Raw genomic sequence first — 18,687 nt, 5'->3', positions numbered from 1 at the left:
TTCTCCAGCTTTGCGGCCTCAAAGTAGACATGGCAGAGCCTCACAGCTGGACCAGGAAAAAGCCAAGGTGCTGAGAGCATCCTCTAAGGTGTGGCCAGGCCAGCCAGGCTTGGGTAAGTGGAATCCGGGAGGACACACAGACTGTTTCTTCCTGACAGACTTGGGCTACTGACAAAACGTGAGTCCAAGAGATGGGCACAGAGAAGTTGCCTTAACTGGGCACCTACCATCCACAGTGGAGGGAAATGGTCACCAAGCCTGGACATGGCAGACCCCAGGCTGGGGAAACAGACTGGCACCAAGTGGGCCTGGCGACCAGCTTTGGGGGAGGTTTACAAGAAAGGAGCCCTGTCTCTCACCCTGTGCTAGGTAACTTGGCCTCGCACATAGAAATTACAGTGACTGTATGTCATCGAGCAGAAAAGGAACCCATAGGGGAGCAGAGGAAGCCAGTGAGCGTGCCCTGGGGTGGGGTGGCGGGGCTGTCAGAGGCTGTGGGGGGGCAGAGGGGCGGCGCAGCAGCTTGGAAAGCAGGAGAGACAGGAGAACGGGGTTGTGGGGCTCCACGCTGAACTCAGGGGGCCTCGTTGGATCCCATCCCGCTGCCTTTGTTGACGTAGAACGGCCGGTAGTGAGACTGTAAGGGAAATGGAAATGGGGGTGATGAGCCAGGTGATAGCAGAACTCCCAACCAGCCCACCCACCCTGGACCTCCCCGAGCAATACTGGACCAAACCTACAACCCACTTGTGACCTGCAGCCTGACCTGCAAGAGCTACCCACCTGTCTTGCCACCAGGAGGTGGGCCCTGATATCATCAGAACTTCTGGGTCCAAATTCTAACTAGAACCCATTCCTTGGATTTCATCCGCCACCCACAATGTCCTCTAAGTGCCACCGCGGCCACCATGTGCATAGCACTTTGTGTTCTACAGAACTACACAGTACTGTGCCAAGGCTCTCCCATCAACAGACTCGATTAGGTTTTACAACCATCCAATTAAATAGGCTACTGTGATCATGGCCGCTTTATGAGTAAGCAAGCCAAGGCACAGAGAGGCTAGGCAGCTTGCCCAAGTCACCCAGCTAGTGAACAGGGGGAGCAGGATGAGAGACCCAAAGGTTGGACTCCAAGATCCCATCATCCCCTGCCCCACCCCCATTTCTTAGTATCATTCCTGTGTCTCGGGCACTTCACACGTCGGCTTAGGCTCTCTATATGAGTCTCCCTAGCAAATGGGGACAGAATGAGAGAACAGCTGCCCCAGACCACAGTGTTCCCCAACCACCATCCATAATTGTGGAGTATGAGCCTCTCTGGCCACAGCCGTGAACAGCTTTGCCAACCTCCGCTCTGGGTCATGCATGTCACATGACAGTTTCAGGGAAATCAGCCCTTCTCCTTTTGTCCTCCTAATTCCTGCCTCGGGGCTCTGAGAAGTCAAGTCCCCTGGGCTGGAATGGAAGAGCGAAGTGGAGTTGTCCCTGGCTACAAAAGCACCAGTAGCCTCTGGAGGGTCTTGGGAATCAGCCCTGTGCCTAAGTGGATCAGACGAGGAGCTGCTCAGTGCCTCCCAGACACTCCTGGTCTGTGACTCTTACCTAGCAGGAGGCAGGCCTAGGCAATGCCAGGGCAGGAGGGTTTGCAACCCAGACCCGAGCTAAACCATCAAATCACAAAGGAAGAAACTGAGGTCCATGAAGGAAAACTGAGCACGGACAACTTCATGAGGCCACTCTAAGAAAGCAGGGCCTGAAGCCAGGTTCTCCAGCCCTCAGGTCCATTCCAGGATCCCGAAAGCAGTCCACAGGGTAAGATGAATGGATTTTCCTTTCAGAAAGGCTGGGTCAATAGCACATATGGATTGCAGGCCAATGAACACGGCTGCAGTCTGAGAGGCTGGGGCAATGGGTGAACAGGGTGCTCATTTTCATCCCTCCCTAATTAGAATCACAGTATGTAAAAGTTAGAAGGACTGTGCAATCACCCAGGCTGAGGGATTCAAGTTAGAAATGGGAAAGCTGAGGCATGGAAGATCAACTCACACACGATTGCATAGCAAGCTGGTGATGGCTGGGTCCCAACTGCCAGGCAGCCTGAGTCTTAGGCTGGCCTCTGTGCACGCTACACTGGCTTCCATCGCCCCAGCACTAGGTGCCAGTTGGACACCACAGCCTTGTCGTGCTGGAGCCCTCAGAGGCTGGAGAGCCTTCTCTATGGGGACTCAGGTCTGGGGGACAGGAATGTATATGATAGGAGAGGAACGATTTTCTCCCATTATCGGCTTTCCACAGTCCTGCTGCTTCGATGCCCTTGGGCCCAGCTCCACATTACACACGCAATCACTTAGCTCCTCTAGCCCACAAATTAAAGAGTTTTTCCAATTAAACCAGCCCCAGCTGCTCTTTGGAGAACAGAGCAAATCCTGTGCTCTGACCTCAAAAACGCAAAAGCAGTGGAAGCCGGGAGCTCTGGCCCCATCTCAACAAAACCCTGATGCTACCTGCATGGTATACTGCTTAGCCCTCTCAGGAGCTAGCACAGACCCTGGGAGCAAAGCATTAGGGGAGATGAAGTCTCTGGTCACTGCCATTCCCAGGCAAGGGTAAGATGCATCCGGTTAGCAGGGAACTGGGGGCCACTTCATCTCACCATCGTATTATAAGAATGAAGGGCCTTGAAAAGGGGTATGTGGTTCTGAGGTGCCAGCAGGTATCTGGGTCCTTGGCCACACACACCACTAGTGCTGCTTTCTAATAATCCCAGCTTAAGGTTATTAGAGAGTAAATCCTGAATATAACTTCCTAGTGTTCCAGCTCCCCCAAACACACACTATCACACCTAGTGGCCTCTATGTTATGAGAACTGGAAAGTAGCCCCAAGAGAGGGACCCATCTCCAGGATTCCTGTCCATTGAACTAAGTAATTTACAATCATACACCTTTTGGAGACCAAGCCACCACAGATGCCCAGTTATCACTTGGAAACACAAACATGGGCTGTCCATGCTACAGATTTTAAACTGAGGTCAAAGGCAGTGCGTTTTTACCCTGGCCCCCTGCATATAAGCCTGTGTGTGTCTCTCTCTCTCTCCCTTTGCTACATGTGGTTGCTTAGGCCATTGCTACCTCCCATTTTCCTAGCATGGCCCAGAGAAGTTCTTCTCTTCCCACAGACCCTGAAAGCCTACACAGTTGCCATGTCACTGGACATGCCTGGGATCAGCAGCTCTGCCCGCTCCGGCCCCGAAGTACACCTTACTCACCAGCAAAGTCTGCTTGCCAGATTTCCAAGTCTGAGGCTGGGCCTTGGAAGCCTGGCTCCGGAGGATGGAAGGATAGCCTGGGAAGACAAGATGTTCCAGTCAAGAGGAGCCTGGGCTGGTGTTCAGGGACCCCCACAGATGGAGCAGCATAGCTATCTGCCCCTGGAGTCACCCCCAAGCATCATCTAGCCCAAGAGCAAGTTCAGCCACCTGCAGAGGTGTGCAGCTGCTGGGATGGTGCAGTTGCCAACTGGAAATCCTGGGAGGCTAGCCAAAGGAAGGAGGCGGAAAGGCAGACAGAAGGAGGAGCCAGCCAGGTAGACAGGGACAGACAGCAGGACAGTATTGTCTCCCTGTCCGGGTCTGTACTATTCTGCTAGGGCTACTGCCCACTCCCCCTGAGGGCTTACCACCAAAGACTTTTCCCAGAGTCCAGGACAATCCTTCGGTCAGCAGCCCCTGCCAACACTGCCCAGAAGGAAGGACTCCTGACTCTGCTGTGCTATGCTGTGCTGTGCTGTGCTGGGGGTCAGGGTGATGTTCTCATTTATGGATCTCCACTTGTGCCAAGCACCATGTGAGTGTCTGCCCCTCGCTTGGTCCCCCCATATGTCCTTTAGCTCAGTAGTTTGCCTGAGCCATGTGCTAGCCAGCAGCTATCAGGTTTGGAAACCACAGCTTGCCAGATTCCAAAATCCATAATCCCATTCCCTCTGTCTGGCTAGGGCTGTCACAGCTCACTAGCAGCAGACCAGAAACCCACAGACGTCCAGCCATTTGCTGGTGTGACTGTCACTCAAGGTCAGGACAGCAAGCCCAAGATCCCAGCAGGTGGCTCTCCGTCCTTAGGGAGCAGCAGATGCTAGCCCAGGATGAAGCTGCCTGCTGCTTCCCTGGCCCTCCTTCTCAGCCCAGGGACCTCTATAAAGAACTTAAGTGCACCGCACAGTGGAAATCCCAGTCAGCCCACAAGGCAAACAGCAGTGGTTTGGGAAGAAATGTGACTTGGAGAAAGAGAAGCTAGGGAGATTAACAATGTCTGTCCTTGGCAGCCACTGCCCAGTGAGCTGCAACTGCATGGGGTAAGCCATACCACCTGCCACTTCCCACAGTCCTGAGCAAGAATCTCTGGGGATGCCCCTGTGTCTAGCATTGTCTAGCGTGGGAGCTACCTGGGAAAGAGAAGATTCTATGGGTCCTGAGTGATGATGAAGACTGGGAACTGAGACCTCACCTCTCAGTTTCCAGAAAGAAAAACCCATGCCAGCCATAAGAGCTAAGGGTAGGGACAGTGGTGGCCCAGGAGAACCGTCTTGGCAGCAGGCAGAAGTCCAGAGAGAGTGAGCTAGGATGGCAGGGGTGGGGGACATGCATCTCTCTCTGGGGAGTTCTGAAGAATAGGGACCAGGACACCCTAGAAATGGCAGAGATCTCCCACCTGCCCTACTATGGCAGCGGAAGGGAAGAGATGGGAAGAAGGTGGGTACCGGGATTGTTTTTAAACAGTCCACTGCGGTCCAGTGGCTTGGAAAACTCTGCAGTGGCCTGTCCCAAGGTTGTGAACTGATAGGGGGCTTTCCCAGTGCCTGCTGGGAGAGAGAGAGGTGTTAGCAGCATGCGCCTACTATTCAGGAGGCTGAGACTTAACACCTCACAGGGGACTGGGGGGGAGGGGACACTGTACTCTCCTGTGCCCCACAGCCTTGCTCAGACCTGGGAGCTGGAGCTGGCTTGGCAGTCCCGTTGTTCCCTGTCTGCCTGTGGATTTGATAGAGGGGATGGAGAAGGGGATCTCAGGACTTCTCCTGACATATAGGGCAACCTGTCTAGGCCATTCCTAGTCAGCCTGGTGAGCTACTATGCTTTAGGGGGAGGTGGGCTCACTGAATCTGAGAAGAGGTCCTTCTAGCGTGGGCCTTAGCCAGAGGGGGGCCCCAGTCTTATGGGGAATGTATGAGGGCTAAGAGCTGTTACCCTCTGTGTCAGGTGGCCTTCAGGCTAGGCTTGAGCAAGGAACAGGTAAGCTGGAAGCCAGCATGCCAAGGTGAGCCCCAGAGTATCCCAGTTCTGGCCCAGGGGCTGGTCTCCTGGGTCCTGCGGGCTGGAACCCCTTACTCATTCCCTTCTTCATCTTGCTAGTAGCCCACAAATCCTGTCTCAATACAAGCTGTGCCCTATCCTGGGCTGGACCACTAAGTGCTAAAGCTACTTCAGAAGCCACTGTTTGCTATGGGGTTTGGGGTGGGTGTGTCCCAGACAGCTCCTTTCTCTTTCCACCCCAAGGGACCCAGTCTCTAATCCTCCCAGGACAGGCATTTTGGGTGTAGGGAGAGCTGAAGTCCCTACCCATCAGAGTTGCCTCTATGGCCTAGAGGGACAGACGGGCCCTGGGCCTGCTACACACAGGTAGTAGTACACACTACTACACTACTACACTGCTTCAAGCCTATATCCTCAGGGTGACCCCAACCCCAGGGGGCAGGAGATAGACCATTCAACCAGTTCAAGACCTACAGGAATACAGTAAGTAGATAGGGGTCAAGTATAGGAAAAGAAAGTCACACCCGAGAGGCCTGATCCCACTTCCCCAGAAGGGGCTACTGCAAGATGACTCTTGGGAAGACTTGGGGGGGGGGTGTCTAGTCAACTACTGGGAGTCAGTGGGTAAACAGAGTTAAATCAACTCTGTAGCAGAGAGGCTGGGAAAGTAAATCAAGAGAAGCACTTAGGCCAGGCAGTAGGGATGCCTCTCCAGTCACTGAGATCCATTGTCCCAGCCCTTCTTTAGGAGCCCATATACATGTCACACCCAAGAAACACTGCCATAGCCCGGCCTCTTTCCCCGCTTTGGGATGCACTAAAGGTCCAGGCTCAGCCTCCATCGAGGTCAGAGGCCTCATCTCAGAAATCGAGGGAAGAACTAGCCAGAGAGGGAACAGAGGGAGCAGAGACAGCCTCCAGGCAAAGCAAGAGCTCACCTTTCAGGGAGAAGGAGGAGTTGCCTTGCACAGTGGGCAGGTCCTCAGAGTTCTGAACAGTGGATGAGTACTCCCAGACTCTGGAGGTATAGTTACCTGGTAGGAAAAGAAGGCATGTCAGACCCAGGTAGGCTGGCCTGGAGAAGGAAGGGCGGGACCAGGACAAGAGCAATTCCTTGACTTTTGGTCCCTCTGCCACCTGTGAGGTCAGGATGCCACAATGCCTGCCTCACACTTGCCCAGTCATCCCTGCTGTGGAAATAGTATAAAGGATAGGCATGTTCCTGCAGGCCACTGTCCTCAGAATCAGACACGGATTTGTACTTTCTAGTGTGTATGATGGGATGTGGAGTGGCCCACAGGAAAGGTCAAGAGGATACCTCTATCCACCTTTACATGGGGGTTCTAAGGATCAAACTCAGGTCACCAGGCTCACACACCAAGTACTTTTACCCACTGAGCCATCTTGTCAGATCCATCTTGTCCTCAGAATCGGGGATGGGGGAAGCCCTTAACATAACCCACGGATCTTGCATGAACTGCTCATTCCCACCCATTCCCATTCACTCCCTTGAATTCCAGCCAAGTTGTGACCTCACTTCCTCCAGCAACAGCTTCTTTCTTGCCTCTGGCTTTGGATCCAGAATGGTCCTTTGCTTGGGATGTTCTGCCCTTGTTCCCCATCTTCAGCAAATTCATAGAGCATGTCTCCATGTTGCCTCCCCCAGGACCTCGTGTGTGCCTCTTCCTGTTGCCTCTCATCACCCTGCACATCCTGTGCCCTGGGTTGCAATTGGCTGTTTAATTGTCCATCTCCTGTGGTGCTGGGGACATGCTCATTTGGCCCAACATCAAATTGATGCCTGGCAGAGCCTTATTCCTGAAGGTACTCACTGCATGTTTGATGGATACATGTGCTAACTAATGAGCAAATAAATACAAGCACATCCTATCGCTTGGGGACAGAGACAGTTGACAGAACGCCTGGTGGCCTGTTCATGGGGGGTGAACATGCTAACAGACAGCTATGTGCAAGGAAGTTTCTGTGGTGTGGAGAAAGGGGAAGTAGGAAGAAATAGCAAAGGCATCAAGATGACTTTGGGGTCCCCACTGATGAGGCACCCAGCGTTTCCTCAGCAGCAGAGAGCCTTGGGTACCTCCTAACTCAAGCTCCCTCTGGAACAGTGCCCACTAGCCCATGTGGTCCTCTTGTCCCTAACGGATGAATTGGGCAAAATGAGGGAAGTAGCCACCCTGAAGTTGGATTTGCGGGTCTCCTCCAGCAAGAGTCAGGACACAAGGATACACCTCTGCTGAGTCATATACTAGCCATGAAGTGGTTACCACTGTTGCTACTAACAGTGTTGCTACTGTTCTCTTCTATAGGTGCCTTCTGGGTTGGTCACAGCTATACATCTTTTGTATGTGGAATGAAGGATAGGTAATAGTTGGGCAGGTGTGCATGCACATATGTACATGTGCCTGTGGAGGCCAGAGGTCAACATCAGGTGTCTGTAGTCACTTATCCACACAGTTTTAGGGACAGAGTCCCTTTTGAACATGGAGCCTGCTGATTTGGCTAGACTGACTAGTCATAACCTAGGATCCCCCCCATCTCATAGCACTGAGATTCCAGGCACGTGGAGCCATGCTCAGCTTTTGCACATGAGTGGTGGGAGTCAAACTCAAGTCCTTGCGTTTTCGTGGCAAGTGCTTTACCAACTAAGCTAGCTTCTCGGGCGCCTATAGATATGAATCTTAATGAACAGTAGAGAGGCCCAGCCATCACCCTCTCCACCAGATGGCAGTGACCTTCCAGTGTCCAGAAACCTATTCTTCATTGAAGACTCTTCTGAGGACTGGATCTGGATGGGTGTGCCTGGCAGAACTAGCCCAATACCCACGAGCTCCAGTACAGAATCAGGGACCCCAAACAGAGGCTTCAGGAGCACACAGCCCTGACCTGGAGCACAATGGTCCCCTTAGCACACAGAGCAGGAGACCCCATATTTGACAGCTCCCCTGGGAAAGGTACATCCCCACCCCACCACACTGCTATCGTAAGGAGATGTGGTGGAGGTGCATCTGGGATTTTCAGGCACACCCATGTCAGGCCATGCCTTCCTTCCCATTTGCAGCTTAGACAAATCATTTTAGCTACTGCATGGTTAGTAAAAATGTCAACTCAAGTCTGTCAGCCTTCAGTCCTGATACTTGCTGGAAGAGGCCCCCACAGCCACCCTCATGGTAGACACTCAACCCATTTCCCCTACTCATCCCTCAGGGATAAGAAGAGCAAATGAACTGGGTTTCAGCAGCTTCTCTCTGCCTAACCAATGACATCATGCATTTCTGCATTAGCCAGTGCACACGTACATGTACACACACACACACACACACACACACACACACACACACACACACCCTGTCCTGGCTCCCTACATTCATCTCACGCTGGTTAGTCAAGACATTCAAATTCAATCCATTGCTCAGACCTGCATCTTATGTTCCCTCCTGCATACCTACATGGGCCCCTGCCTACCCTAAGCTGAGTCCCCTCCTACCTTTTGTACCATACAGATTGTTGAAATTCTTCTGGCTGGTCTCCTTGGAAAGGCGGCTGGGCGATGATGGCTGGTAAGATGTCCGGCCCCCACCTGTGGAACAGAAACATCATTGCCTGTGGCCTCTGACTTATTGAGGGGAATCTTAGACAGAACCCCAAACATCTCCCTGAGATCCCACTGGACTCTTCCATTAGGAACAGTTCCTGGATCTAGCCTGAAGCAGTTACAAAACGCATCACACAAATGGGGATCCTTTGGGAAGCAGAGGGGACACTATTGACCATTGTCCCCAGAGCACTAGAATTCTGGACAGTTCTGAGTATGCTAAGATGCTCAGTCGTTCTACTTGGAAGCTTAGAGAGCAGGAGGCTGACAAGCCAACATGTTGTTCCTGAGCCAGTGCCTGTCTGAACCAGACTGCAGAGGTTGGGATCCTGGGCAGTAGGAGGAAAGAGGGGCCATGACTGTGGTTAAGGGAATGGGGGGGGGGGTAGAGAGCATGGCAGAATCTTTGGGTCCTCACCTGACAGACCTAGCCTCCTACAGAAGACTAATGAGCCAGCTGGGAACTTGTCCCAGGTATCAACACAGCCTGTAGCTTCTCACCGCCCTCCTGCATTGGGTTCCCACACAGTCCTGTGTCAGGGCCCTGCAGTAGTCTCTACCCCTCTTGCCTAGACGCCATACACCACACCCACTGCTGGCTCACCCAGCCCAGCACCGGCCTGCCCATTCTCTTTCCGTCACAGCCCTGCCCCCGCCCTGAACCCCACCTCTGCACTGGCCAGAGAGCCCCTCCTTCCTGAGCCTGAGAACTAACTTCTTCAAGGGAGGGGGGTCATCGTCACTGCCTAATCCTACTGACTCCAAACTTCCAGGCATCGTCACTGCCTAATCCTACTGACTCCAAACTTCCAGGCTTGGCCGGTAGATTTTAGTGGCCCAGTTTCCCTGGTCCTCTTGACATCTCAGCAGCCCCTCCCATGCCTCTCCTCCACCCTGAGCCTGGGAGCTGCAGGTGTCCTACCCATCCTGTCCCTGCAGGGCAGTGACACCAGAGGAACCTGTTTCTTCCACCTACAGATGTCACAACTGACTCATGGGGCCATGCCGGAGGGGACAGGGACCAGCCTCAGGCTGGCTCGGCCCTGGTGCTCTCAGGGAGCCATTGTGGCAGGTGGCACTCCCCCACACCTGGTGGTCAGCAGCCGGGCCATTCTGTCCCTGGCTGTCCTTCATGCAGGTGCAGGGAGAAGCAAGCAGGAGCCAGTGGGATTTGGAGTGCCTCATCAGGCTAGTTCTTGACAGGAGGGGATGGGGGGGGGGGGGGACAGAGAGACCAGACTAGGACAAGGCAGACATGGGCTTTTAAGGAGAGGGCTGCTGGGATCCGGCCAGCAGTTTGTCCTTTCACGGAACCAGCTAAGAGCAGAGCTCTGGGCAGAGAGGGCACAGGACTGATGTCAGAGCCTGGTTCACCCCAGGAATGTCAGAGGCGGAATCCCAGTACTCCTCTGTTGCCTAGAACCTCCCCAAAAGTCTGCATGTTGTTTTGAAAGGTGGTGTACAGAACTTCCTGTCTGATGAGCTCACTTCTCCCAATCCCTAGCCCTGCCCACTGTGGATTTATCCATCTGGCAGTGACTGCACAGGGCCTCTGGCTCCTCTCTCCAGCTAAGTGCCTTCCCAGATCTTTCCCCGCCCACCCCAGCCTCCACTCTCCAGCACCCCCCCCCCGCCCTCCTCTACAGGCCCCCTGGCTCCCACATGCACCTGCACACCCCCTCTACCCTGTGACCTGGTACACCCATCCTTATGTAACAAGTACTGCTGTGGTCTGTTGCTGGCGTCTAAGAATGTTCAGATGATCCTGAGCCAGGGACAGGCAGGCCTGGCCTAGAGCCCCCCAGGCTGTTCCCCTAGAGGGTACGCTAAGGAGACAGGTGACTCAAGGGAAAAGCACAGAGGGCCAGACTGGAGGCAGCACATGGGGACAGGGAGTAGGTGCCAGACACACTGAGTTATGGTCACTCAACCCGGGAGGAACCTGTCTGAAAGCGACTTGGGACCTCAGCCATTGGTAGCATACTCTCCCTCACCCTTGGGTGTGAGGTACATGGAGTATCTCTTCATGGTGTCGGGCGTGCTCCACTCATTCCCATAGCTGCTTGTGTAGCTGTTCATGTAGCGATGGTCACCACCTGGAAGAGAGGTGGGTCAGCAGACGGACAGGTGGGGAAGAGGAGCTGGCTCACAGGGAAAGCCAAACTCTCATAGCCTCAGAGAATGTGGCAACACTGGGTCCACACCCGCCCTGCTCCTCCAGTGAACCACCCCCTGGACACACAGTCTCCTCCTTGCAAGGGCAACTGTGTGCATGGCAAGGAGACACCCAGTTCTGGTACCCGTCTCATATTTGATCTGTACATAAGCTCTTGAGCAGGGATGAACATCTCCATGTGACAGAAAGGGAAATCAAGGTTCAGGAGGTGATGGCAGCGAGTTGTCCCTGGTAATATGACCATCAAGGCAGAGTTGGGATTTGATACCGGGTCCCCGCTTCATACCTCAGCCCAGGCACTGCTGGCAGCATCGGGTGGTTGACTGAGATCCTGTCTTAGCCTCTGTGATCCAGCGATCTGGCCAGCCATGAGCTGCACACAGCTGCAGACCCTCAAACCCCAGCTAACCTGTCTCTCAGTGCCCAGCTCTGCCTCTTACCCCGCTGCCCTCCACCCCCTCTCACCCCTGACTACTTTCTGACTTCTATTTCCTCCATCTTCCTCACTCTGTCTCAGGTAAGGAGTGAATGGCTCAGACCTGTCCTTCATCTTCATCTCCATCACCAGCATCTAGCAAGATCCCGGCACACAATAGACTAAAGGTGTTTGTCTGACCCTGGTCCCTCTAAACCAAAGCTCTCTAGAGGTGGCCTGGTGCCTCTGAGCCCCGGGCCTGTGGGGATGGGAGTGTATCTCTAGTCTGGTAGGCCAGCCATCATCAGGGAGCAGCAGATGGTCAATCCAAGGCCTGACTCATATGCCACCCATCCTCTCTCTCCTACAACAGATACCATCTAGCCACTAGGCATCAGTGACAAAAACATGACAGAGGCCAAGGAGGCTTCCCCTGGGCCCGTGGCATGGGTGCAGGGCAGCTGAGTCAGCACACCCAGCCTGGCTCCTGGCTCCCGTGTCACTACACACCTTACATAGGACGCCGGACCACACCTGCACACAGAGACCATGGCAGGAACCATCATGACCTAGAAATGGGACAACGAGCCACCCAGAGGCTGGGTGGTTCCTACAAGGTTCACAGGCCACCCTAGCCCAGTTAGGACCGTCCTCTCACATCTGTCCAAACCATAAAGATGAAAATGGTCCTTCCTCAAACCACTGTTGCTGCTGATAGCAGTGGTGGTGGCCCCGCTTAAGAGGAGACGGTAAGCAGCCGGACTAGCAGGGTGAAGCCCAACAGTACCTCCCTCCCCACTGGCTGGGGGCCCTTTGAAAGGCTGCTTTTCTGAGCGTCAACCTGGACGTCTGCAAGAGGCAACACCCAGCAAGGGAGCAGGGAAAGGACAAGATAGGAAGGAGCTCAGCATAATGCCCATGTCCTCAATCACCTCAGCTGTCACCATCCCCATTAGGATCATGACGATTGTCACTAGGAAAAGGATGTCAGGATCTGAGTGCCATTTTTAAGCCAAATGATTGTCTTGCTAAAATGGCTTATCTGTCCTTAGGTGTGATTAAGCATCTCCCATATTTCACAGGGACACTGCATGGTATCATACACGGGTGGTTTCCTGCACACTCCTAGGCCCCTCTCCTCTGGGAAGAGTGATGTGCTCCACCTGGAGACCAGACAGAATCATTTCCATTGTGTGTCGATGGCTAAAAAGCCTTAATCAGGCTGTTTTTGAAGACCTTGCACTGAATCTGAGCCACTGGGGTGTGGCCTTGGAGAAAGTACCCAGGCTTCAGGCCCTAAAGGGGTTGGGATTGGGTAGAATGGGGCTTAATAGGGCAGTTCCTCAGGTTAGGAGGCTTTCTGTGAGATAATTCAGTCAACCTCTACAGGGAAAACATGACTCAGAGAAGGAGCTGATTTCAGGGCAGGTGAGTCAGAGAGACACGCCATGCCCCATCATCTCCAACCTACCACCAGGCCAATTTCAGCCTGTGGGCTCAACACTGCTCAGAACAGTGGTGGCAACGGGTCTCCCTCCAAGTTCGGATGTAATTCTAGGTTACTTCCGAAGCCTGTAACTCATCCGTTCGAAGTCTGGCCCATTCAATTAGCAGCAGTATGCAACTTCTGGGTTAGACCTCACTGTCACAATGAGATCTGAATGGAACCAGTCCTTGATGCTAATGAATGGCCCACAGAGGAGGCACCTGTACAGCAGTTCCCAGAGTCTCTCTGCTCTAGAGGCCTCTGGTAATAGCTGCGAGTTCAATGGGAATGTGCTAGAATCCCTAAACTCTAGTCTGAGCATGCTCCCATGGTTGAGGGAATGGGGACCATGAGGAGTCTAGGTTCCTGTCTCCATCAAACAGCAGAATTGAGTGAGAAACACTCACAGCCTCAACCCCGCAGACAAGGGAATACCTACCATTCTCCATATGGTTCCTCTCAATGAAGTTGCGGCTCAAATCGGCCTTGCACATCTTCTCAACATGGCGCATGCACACATTGAGCAGGTCATCCTTGAAGTTGCCAAGTGACTGTCCCAGACCCTCTCCCTCCAGCAGGACATGGTAGGTGGGCAGAGGTGGGGGAAGGGAGTAATTGCTCATCAGTGCACCAAATTCCTACCAAGAAAGAAAAGCAGCCATTCACTTTGCCAGTCTTTGTGAGTTATGGGGACCTGGGTCTACAAGGGAGCTCTTGGTTTAGCTGGAGACTCTGCTGAGAGCCGGAGGGCTGAGCTCTAGGATCAGCTCACTAGCTAGCCTTACTTGTCCTCACTTGGACAGACGGGTCAGCTAAAGTCAGCCTTATTGAATTAGCATTCAGATGAGTGACTCCATGGCTCCCCCCACTGGTGGAAGTTGTGAAAGTGGTACAAGCTGTGTAGGCTTTGGGGACTTTTGTAGACTAAAGAGGTATGTGAAAATACTAGAAAAGTGTGGGTATTTCCATCTTTACAGTCCTACTCAATCCTGCCTCCACACCTCCCTTCTCCTTCGCTGGAGCCTCCCTCCTCCTTCTCAAGTCCTAAGCAGCCTGCAAGACCCTATCCAAACTCCACCGCCTCCACAAAGTTGTCCTTAGATTGCTCCAGCCCACGGCCCTTCTCTGAATTTCCATAGGCACTTATCTCCTGAGCCACATGCTTTATCATTTAATTACACACTTTTCCATATTGTTCTCTAATTGTACATGTCTTATCTTCCCAGCTGGATTGCAGCTGCTTGGGGGCAGAAACCATGTCTTATACTTCTCTATTCACCATGGCACCTGAGAGAGTCCTGCATGCCCAGGAGTACCAAAACATTCTAGCAGACAGAAAGATGGATGCATGAATACACAAACAGACTAGATCAAAGATAAAAGAAATTTGCAACACTCTTATGCCATCCCTCCCTTACCCAAAGCAGGCATTACTAATTAATCACAGAACTCTTTCTTATCAAGCCTGGAGCACTGCTGGTACATAGCAATTGAACTTGGTACAAGGTGACATTTGTGTGCTGTCCTTAGAGTAGTGAGAGTAGACTGGATAGAAAATTAAACAGATGGAAGGATTAATGTTGAACAGATGGATAAATGGTGGGTGGATGGGTAGTGAGTATTGGTAATGAGCAGATGGATGGTGGGTGGGCGGGTAGGTGAGCAATGAGTGAATGGGTGATAGGTGGGTGGATTAGTAATGACTAAAGGGGTAATAGATGGATGGATAGATGGATGGATGGTGGGTGGATCGATGCTAGGTGGATGAATAGTCAGCCTACAGGTGAGTGGATGGATGAATGAATGAATGGTGAGCAAATAGATAACGGGTGGGTGGATTGGTGAGTGGATGAGTAGTGAATGGATGGGTAGTGAATGGGTAGATGAATGGATGGATTGATAGTGGGTGGATGGGTAGTAAGCAGGTAGTGAATGGGTAAGTAATGAGCAGATGGATGGATAAATGGATGGATAGTGGGTCAATGAGTAGTGGGTCAATGGGTAATACATGCATGGATGAATAATGAATGAGAGCCTGAGAACTGGATGAGGTGAGTGAGAGGACTGAGATCTGAATGGTGGAGTCTGCTACCTGCAGAAACAGCACCGAGTCACTGATGCTGTGCAGCTGCTCCCGGGTCTGCTTGTCATCATGCAGCACCTTGGCCCTCTCATCCAAAGCATCCACGATCACTTTCACTTGGTCCACAGCATCCTGCTCCCGCTGCTCCAGCGCGGCTCTCACTTCCTCCTTTTGCTTCTCCAGGTCCCTCACCAGGTCCCTGAAATTCTGCTCCAGGATAGCCTTCTCATTGGTGGTAAAGCTCTAGGTCCAGAATTGGGAGAGGAAGGAGAGTTGCATTAAAGAAAAAAAAAAAAAAAAAAAAAAAAAGCCTAGGTTTCCAACAGACTCAAAGAACCCCCAGGGCCCTAACTTTGCAAGCCTTCTTGTCCACAAATCTCATTCAAAGGCACCATCGAGGGATGCCACTTACTGATCGCAATGCCAGTGAGCAGATGGTTGATTTGGGTGGATTGCTTTGTTAATGCTGTTGTTTGAGACAGGATCTCAAGGATACCAGGCTAGCCTCAGACTTATTACGTAGTCAAGGCTTTGAATTACCAGTCCTTCTGCCTCTACCCATTAAGTGCTGGGATTACAGCTGTGTGTCACCACATCTGTCTGCAGGTGTTTCTTATTGTCTACTCTTCCTTACCTACTGTGACTCTTTCCCCTGGGTGGATCAACATGAGCCACTATTCCATGCTCAAGTGACTCTCTACAGGCCCAGACAATCTCCTTCAAGTCAGGGTATGCTTGCTGAAACCCCAACCAGAGCAAACATTATTTGCAAAGTAAATCAGTTGGCTGTTCCTGTGGCCAGGCTCCACAGTCAGTAACTTCATATTAGTTTGCATTTATCCAAGCCACAGCAGACATACCTCTTACCATGCTGGCCCAAATAGAAGAGAAATGGTATGTATTTAGTAGCTGGGTAGTCTGGTGGGTAAAGCAGGTATTAGAGGACATTGGAAGACTCATTGAAGAACGGGTCTGGGACCTTTGTTTGCTGGTTCAGTTAACGGGCAAAATCCCACCCAAATGCCTGACCTAGGCTGAGAAAGGAGGTGGGTGGGAATGTTAGAGGTCTGGGGAGATCCCAAACGAGGAAGTTTGAGTAGCACTGTGGGCCAAAGCCTGGAGGTCTGCCTTCCCCCTAGCCATACCGGCAAGTGGGGGTGCAGCAGGGGAGCCTGAGGCTGCTGCTCACCTTGATCCGGTCCTTCTCCTTCTGCCACTTCTCAGCCTCATCTTCAATCTCAATGATTTTCAGCTGCAGCTGTTCCTTCTGCAGTGACAGCTCGGTCTGCGGGGAAATGTGGAGGGTGACGTTGTCAGGAGCAGGGAGAGAGGGGAACAGAACCAGAGACCCAGACAGGTGACTCACCAAAAGAGCAAACTCGGGAAGATTCAACACTCATCCTCATAACCCTTCACTCAGCAAATGGTATCAGTGCCCCAGATCTGCTGGGCTCTGTGCCAATGGCCAAGAATCCAGCAATGCGTCCAACACCATACTTGTGTACTCTTGGACCACTAGAGCTGAGCGGCTTGGCCAGGTTGTTATAGGGACTAAGCCTCCTAGATCCTTCCCACCTAATGAAGGGTGGGAGGCTCTTGCTCCTTTCCGTGGGCCTGGGGCCATGGGTGAAAGAGAGGATCTGGACCCAATCCAGTCCAGCAGAGTCCTGCCAGGGAGTGGCTTGCAGCAGTAACCCAATGCAACGTTTCTGTAGCATGACACAGGCCTTGTGTTGCAAGCAAGAGCTGGCATTGCCGCCGGCACAGACTCGGTCTAGGCAGGCACAGCTGTAAACTTGTTCATAAGAACGGGAACGTATCTGCAGTGTAGGCAAGACGGGGACTCTTCCCCAGGCTCTCTGAAGGAAAGAATACAGCGTGAGGGTAGGCAGGGGAGGAGAGGACCCCTGTTTAGAGGCACACAGACTGTTGGATCCTGGGGCATCGGGGAAGTGGCTCTATCAGGGCACTGAGACATCAGCATTACATCCATGCTTGGCTTCCATGTGGGGGAAGGTCCTTCTCTGAAAACCCAACTGTAACTGGGGCAGATGGGAAGGCATGAAACTACAGCTAAAATCAATGGTATCTCTTTTTTTTCTATTGGGCCCCACTGGAACTCCTAAAGCCCTGTCTAAAGCTTGGAAGATAAGGGGGTGATCATTCAAAGAAGTCTTGCATGACTCAGAGCTCCCCACAATCACTGCAGACTCTCTCCCCTTTTCTAGCCATCTCCCTAAGGAACCTGTAAGAACAGCCAAGGTGAAGAAATCACAAAACCATGAGGATGATGAGCTTCCTGTCAAGGAGGTGTGAGCAGCTGGGCCTGGAGCAACATCAGCTGCCTTTGAACAACTCACCAAACAGAGGGGCCGTCCTCAGCATAAACTGGGCATGGTGGTATATACCTGTAATCCCAGAACTCAGGAGGTGGAAGAGGAAGCATCAGAAGTTCAAGGTCTTTCTCAGCTACTTGGGGAGTTCAAGGCTAGCCTGGACTATGTGAAGCTCCCACACTGAGGTGACGGAAGGGCTCAGGGGTCCAGAGAAAGGTGACTGACTACTCCTTCACTCTCCCAGGCTTCCCACTGATTCTACATTTGTGCCCACCTCAGGGCTTGACTACACCCAAGCGCCTCTCTTCCTTCTGCAGCCTAGAAAAGGTCATTTCCTCATAGCCCTCAGAACCTATGTGTCACACACAAACTGCGAAAGGCCCCCAAAGGACCAAAGCAAAAAGACCTTTGTATTTTAAAAAGTCTTAAAATTAGAAAGGAAAGGGGCTGGGTGGTGGTGGCGCACACCTTTAATCCCAGCACTTGGGAGGCAGAGGCAGGTGGATCTCTGAGTTCAAGGGCCAGCCTGGTCTCCACAGGGTGAGATCCAGGAAAGGTGCAAAGCTACACAGAGAAACCCTGTCTCAAAAAACAAAAAAGAAAAGAAAAGAAAAAGAAAAAAAGAAAGAAAGAAAGAAGAAAGGAAAGGAAGGAAGGAAAGGGACCAGGGGTGGGCCTCCTCTGTTGTTCATTGCCCATCTTATCATCTTATCCTGTCCTCCCTCTGGTCTAGCTTCAAGCCTATAATACAGTAGAAGTCAATGCTGGACCCTCCCTCCTGGCTTCCAGAAAGGTATCCTTATGGAGCAGGGGTGATTTCTGTGTCTTCCCTTTAGCTGTCTCAGGACAAATGTCAATCTGGCCTGTCTGCCAGCCCCTACAGGGCTGCCTACTCCCACACCCACCTGCAGCTGACCCGGGACTCCTCCCAAAGTCCTTTCAAGAGGAAGTTTGAAGCGGGTCTCCCTCCTGCGCGCCTTGATTCGGTGGATGGAGCTGTCTCCTCAGCCCACTTTTGGTGGCCTGACTGCACCTGACTCAGCCATTAATCCTTCTGTCATGAACTAAGGAAACCCCTTTAAAAGGAAGAGTCTCCTCCACCTTCCTGGGAACCCAGGATGGGAGGGGAGTGGCCACAGGGCCCATCCTCTTGCCTCTGGACAAGACTACCTAGAAAGTCTTTTATGTATGTGTCTCTTAAAGGATGACAGACCCTTAAAATCGTGGGAGGAAAGAAAACCTTGCTGTCTTCCCCAGCCACTCATTCCAGGCTCT

At 52.4% G+C, this 18,687-nt stretch overlaps 1 protein-coding gene across 1 annotated transcript; it reads right to left on the bottom strand.

Annotated features, from left to right (window-relative positions):
- Positions 1 to 574: 574 nt before the first annotated feature.
- Trim29 (tripartite motif containing 29) lies at positions 575 to 17,069 on the bottom strand. Its single transcript, XM_036193597.1, has 10 exons — positions 17,064 to 17,069; positions 16,513 to 16,935; positions 16,266 to 16,361; positions 15,086 to 15,319; positions 13,433 to 13,631; positions 10,911 to 11,012; positions 8,809 to 8,901; positions 6,245 to 6,340; positions 3,267 to 3,343; positions 575 to 637 (listed from the first exon to the last, which is right to left on the bottom strand). Exons 1-10 carry the CDS (start codon positions 17,067 to 17,069, stop codon positions 575 to 577), a joined length of 1,389 nt encoding a protein of 462 aa, XP_036049490.1.
- Positions 17,070 to 18,687: the final 1,618 nt, after the last annotated feature.

This window comes from Onychomys torridus, chromosome 7 (genome assembly GCF_903995425.1).
Source record: "Onychomys torridus chromosome 7, mOncTor1.1, whole genome shotgun sequence".
Classification (NCBI taxonomy): domain Eukaryota; kingdom Metazoa; phylum Chordata; class Mammalia; order Rodentia; family Cricetidae; genus Onychomys; species Onychomys torridus.
This window is presented reverse-complemented; position numbering and strand designations above follow the sequence as displayed.